At 34.6% G+C, this 5,373-nt stretch overlaps 1 protein-coding gene across 1 annotated transcript; it reads right to left on the reverse strand.

The window, feature by feature from the left end:
* Nucleotides 1-226: 226 nt before the first annotated feature.
* On the reverse strand, nt 227-1,443 carry LOC116166995. The gene is made up of 3 exons (XM_031482228.1): nt 1,383-1,443; nt 1,267-1,333; nt 227-1,218 (listed from the first exon to the last, which is right to left on the reverse strand). Exons 1-3 carry the CDS (start codon nt 1,401-1,403, stop codon nt 227-229), a joined length of 1,080 nt encoding a protein of 359 aa, XP_031338088.1. The 5' UTR covers nt 1,404-1,443.
* Between the last annotated feature and the right edge of the window lie 3,930 nt (nt 1,444-5,373).

Here is a 5,373-nt window from a genome sequence, read left to right on the forward strand (position 1 = left end):
CTGCTCAGATTTTCAAAAAATCCAATTTTTAAAATAGCAAATGGAAACGACTGCGTTTGCTACGTTATATATAAATTCAATGGTTATAGCATATTCCTCGAACGTTGGGCCTTTGTAGCTCGTAATTAATACAAACATAATCTCATCTAATAAATAAAAAAGTAACAGTTATAACAAAACAAACTTACATCTAATATATCACAATGTTGGTCCGCGATCGATGGAACTATGACGATGATTTTATAATAAGGTACTTTGGTTTCGACGATGGCTTCTCTTTAGAAACTTGATACGATGGGGCATATCTAGATTTTATCCTTTTGACATTATGAATACGGTTCCTCAAGTTTGCACGCGCTGTGTGCCTGAATGGTCCACCCTGCTCGTACATAGCTGCCCTCTGTCCCCGATTGTACCGTGATGACGAACCCCACAAAGGTTCGCCGTAACGAGGGGGTTCCGCATAGCTTGGTGACAGTTCCGATGCCGCCGATAGTGGTCCAGCGGATGGCGCAGAGAGAAATTCGCGAGGTGTATACATAGCCCCATAATTATTGTCGCCTAATAGTGTGTTTCCACTACCACCATAAGACGGATAATTGTCAAAATTATAGAGAGGAGAATTGAACTGATTTCCTAATGGTTGTAAGTTGTTGGCACTGTAACTGTTGAATCCCATACCTATATTACGATTCCCGTATAATCCACTACCTCCAAATTGGTTCATTCCTGACAGTGACCCGGTTTGCAAGGAATTGACGTCGGTATATGGTTGTGGAGACATTGCATTTAACCCCATATTTCCCTGCATTGCCCCAATATTTCCATATTGGGGTATTTGTGGAAGCGTTGTGTATGTATTAGGGTAAGTAGAAGTTAACGTACTGTACTGAGGTGCAACACTTCCCAATGATCCCACTCCGTTGCTAAAAACAGTTGGAACGAATGGCGCTATACTTGGTGCTGTATTCATCACAGATGACAATGAAGGTATGGTTGTTTGCTTGAAAGCGTTGTTATAGGTGTCCAATTCACTGTACCCAAGGTTATTAAATTCTTTTATCTTCCTAGCTATCTCGTCGTAATGTTTTGTGTCCATTTTTGGTAGTTCCAAAGATTGCGTATTTGTAGAAGATGTTGCAGAATCCTGATACACATCCAAGATGGCTTTTTGTAATGCTTGTAACATGTTGAGGTATACCATCGAATTTGGCGATGCTACAATATAATTTACAATTGAAATCTGTCAATCGTTACACATTTTACCTTCACGCACGCTTGAGTGTTGGCCATTTGTAAATAACACTAAAGAGGACGGTAGCAAAATGCACACCTGGAATTAAATATAAATTCAATATGTCACACATGTAACGCACACTAACCGAAAAGTATAGCAAAATCATAGCCGCTCCTCAATTTTTGGTTGTAGCCGAAATGGTAACTGAGCCATCTATACGTTTGCACAATCTTATATCGTTAATATCCCGTTAAAAGAAAGTAAGTACCTTCATTTCTCTCGGTTTTTGTGGGGGCCTTGAGTAACGAATGCGTAAATGATTCTATATGGTTAGCCACTATCCTTACACGGTCCTAAAGTGGTCATAAATATACAATAATTACACGGTAGATTTAAATTCATCTTATCTGATTATTGAATTAGAGAATAATAAATAGATAAGTAAATGAATCTGCATACGACACACGTAACGCTTTCAAAACTCGAAAACGAAATTTTGATTTTGTTGCACTACTTTTTATTAACAATTAAACAATTTTGAATAATTATAACGAATTAGATGACTTTCATTGGGTTTATGTACCTCAACGACCGCGAAAAGAGGTGCATACATATATGGTTTTGCATTTTTTAGCACTTAACTGATTATTTATAACACTTTAGTGAAATGTTTATCAAAGATCTAAAAATTTTAATTATTATAGAATACTTTCTCCGTAATGTATACATACGTTACAGAATATTTTTTTAAACAAGGTACCATAACAATCAATTGCTTCGGTTGTTAAGAAACATTCATTACTTTTTTTAAATAGAATTTACTAATAGTGAGAACCGATACCGCTGAAGCTCAAAAAACGTCTTGTGAAAGTAAAAGTTTATAAATTGCTATTAAACTGGCCAACTGGGCGTGATGCATAGCAAACTTAATTTTAGCTTGAACACTTGCGAAGGAATCATAAAGCACAATATGGTTGGCAACAATTGATGACACAAGATGGCCCAATCTCTTACAACGGGCAACGTCGTAAGCGATTTGTCTCAAACACTTTCCATGCAAATTTTTCCCAATTTAAAACTACTCCAATAAAGTAAACTTTATTGCACTGACCTCTTGTTTAGCTTTAGCGGAACGCAATTCTAACACCTTATCCTTAGCTTAATCGTTCAAAACGTATGACGATAAAAACTATGCAAAACCGCCCTTAAAAGCAAGTAAAATATTGCACTACTGTGTTCTCGTATGACCTTCGATATGATAGCACAAATATTTTATAAGCATCTCTATGGATTTTCATCAAAGTTTTACGAAAATTTCTTTTGTAGAAGACCATCTCCATATTTACAAACGGAAATATATTAAATCTTTCGGTTCTAACTTAATACTGACACATTGCTTCAAAGTGATGCAAGATTTAGGAGGAGTTGATGGTGTGCGTCTGTCTGTCTGTTCGTGAACACGATAACTGTCAAACGCTTGCACCGATTTGGTTCAAGGTTTGCACAGTTGACCTTTATGCCACATGTAATAATCCTATTGAAAATGGGTCATGATCCCGTGGGGTCACGCTTCTCTGTCCTTGCCAAACGCTTGAACCTATTCGGTTGAAACTTTACACAGTAGACTTATATGTCGCATGCAACAACACTATTGAAAATGGGTCAAATCCACTGACCCCGTGGGCTCACGTTTCTCTGTCCGTGCCAAACGCTTGAACCTATTCGGTTGAAACTTTGCACAGTTAACTTATATACCACATGTAACAAGTCAAATCCAATGACCCCGTAGGGTCACACCGGGGTGCTCTTCCGCTTTTGAGATGCTTTTTAGGGGTTTATTTGGTTTATATACATGTGAGAAAAATTATTGTTCTTATTTCAGGATTGTTTAAATAAATTTCATTGCCACCAGAATTTATAAACGTATAGCAATCTTGAAATTATAATGCTGGTTTTGAACATCAACCAATTTCAAATTTTTGGTGCTCATTTAAAAATGTGTTCATTTATTTTGTGTTATTATTTTATTTTCATGCTTCAGAACAGGAACATATCTCAATTACAATAAAGCAGGTGGGCAAATTCGTGGCTCAACGTTGGGATTTCCGTAACGGTGAGGCGTAGATTAAATGGGGGCAAATTTGTTCCTTTTTATCACTAAAAAAAGCATTTTAAATGTTTGAAAAATCTTTCAAAATAACTGAAATATCACCGAAAACCTGTAAATATTAAATTTTGTTTTCATTTTCCATAGCTTAAACGGTTGGAAATAGACGGCACCTTGTATGGGCATTTTTTTTTTGGAGAATTTGAATCTGAATCAGAATTTCCAACACGCCAGATGTAAAAGCTACAGGCTACTACTTCCTTGTTTCGTATGGACGCCATATTTAACTTTGACGGAATAAGATAGAAGACAAAAAGAGATAAATGAATAATGACGGGTCACACTCATTACTTTTACATAAATTTACAAGAAAAATTTCAAAATCTAATGTTTTACATTCATTTCTCCACAAATCATCGAAGGGTAACTAGATTTTTCTGAATTAACATCGCTATGATCGCCATGCATTCCAATGAATCTCTTTGTTCTTTATATCATTTCGTAAAAATCCAATATGGCGTCTATAAATAAGAAAGTAGGCCTATAGCTTCTACCTTTAGCGTGTTATGGAAATTCAAAACTAAATTTGACATTTTCAGTTTGTCTGTAATATCTCAATTATTTTCAAAGATTTTTAAAATTTCAAATGAATTTTTTAGGCGCAATAAAGGACACCTTTGCACCCATTAAATTTACACTATGGTTACGGGGATCTCAATGGTGTGCCATGTATTAGAACCACTTTGTACAAGTACAAGTTTCGAAAGTAAAAAAAAAATACCTACATTGCATAACGTATAGTGAACACACTATATAATATAAAAATAATTCCTTATAGTATCATAAACAGAAAAATGATCTAAAGGGGAGGAATAAAAAATTTAAGACATAAACTGAGCGCATCTAATTCTACATAAACAACTAGAACAATGAAAAATAGCAATATGAGAAGCAATAATATTATACAGACTTAACAAAAAATATCAAAGAACAGAAATATACATTTGTGCTGCAACGAGAACTCTTAATTTGAATTTTTTGCAGATATAAGTAAAGTAAATAGTATCAAGTTATTAACATATCATAGTTACAAATTATTATTTTAAAGTTGCAAATCGTCAGCATACCTATAGATGATGATATTTGCAGTTTGTGATGACATCCGGTAGACCACTTGTAAAAATAATAGAAAAAAACCCGAGGGACGCAGTTATAGTTCGGGGGCCATTTACTACCTCATTTAGCAGAAAAATCGCTGATTATTATGAATAGTGTTAGTTATCATAGTAGCTTACTAGAAAACTTGCCAAATTCTTCCTGGACTAGTACAGCTACAGGCATGGGTATACAGCACAAAAATGTTGAATTTCCAATTGATGCATTAAAAACGAAATTGCTGGAGATTGTTACGAGGTCTGTTTGCTTAAATAATAAATTCTATTCAGCATGGTTTAATGGCATGGTGCTGAAGAGATGGCATTAGAGTTTGCAAACAATATTATAGCCAACACATTGGCGAGAAAGGTTATGATGGTAGATAACTATCACAATAAATCTTTTAGTAAATGTTTTTGAAAAAATCCTCGAACACGTCAATCATCACTTTAAATAAGACATATTTTGCTGTAAGTGCCAGTTAAGGATCGTCTTGTAAAACTAGAAGAAATTATTTCGAATATTTAAAAACACAGTATCGTACTTTTTTAGCATATTTGGTCTTAGAATTTCATGCTTTTTCAAAATTTAGCACAAAAATAAGTTTCCCATTTAAAAAAATTATCGCTTGCGTCTTATCTCAAACACAAAAGACGATCCTTATGAGACAACTACAGTTAAATATGTCTCATTTAAAATCAAAGTGGTGTTCGAAAATTTGTCAAAAACGTTTACTAAAAGATTTGTTGTGAACGAACATTCACTCGCACTGTTAATAATCGAGGATCATACCTAGCTTTCAAGCATTTGCATTTTTTTATTATATCATCGGTATAGCAGATTAGATACGATGAACAACTTCTAATCTGTCTTC

The sequence above is a fragment of the Photinus pyralis genome, unplaced genomic scaffold (assembly GCF_008802855.1).
Source record: "Photinus pyralis isolate 1611_PpyrPB1 unplaced genomic scaffold, Ppyr1.3 Ppyr1.4_LG3b, whole genome shotgun sequence".
Classification (NCBI taxonomy): domain Eukaryota; kingdom Metazoa; phylum Arthropoda; class Insecta; order Coleoptera; family Lampyridae; genus Photinus; species Photinus pyralis.

Bases quoted from the DNA above. Each gene is read 5' to 3' on its own strand.
- LOC116166995 (XM_031482228.1), bottom strand. From the start codon at position 1,403: ATGATTTTGCTATACTTTTCG. The intron at 1,334-1,382 runs GTTAGTGTGCGT...ATTTAATTCCAG, and splicing joins TGATTTTGCTATACTTTTCG to GTGTGCATTTTGCTACCGTC. The intron at 1,219-1,266 runs GTAAAATGTGTA...ATTATATTGTAG, and splicing joins ACACTCAAGCGTGCGTGAAG to CATCGCCAAATTCGATGGTA.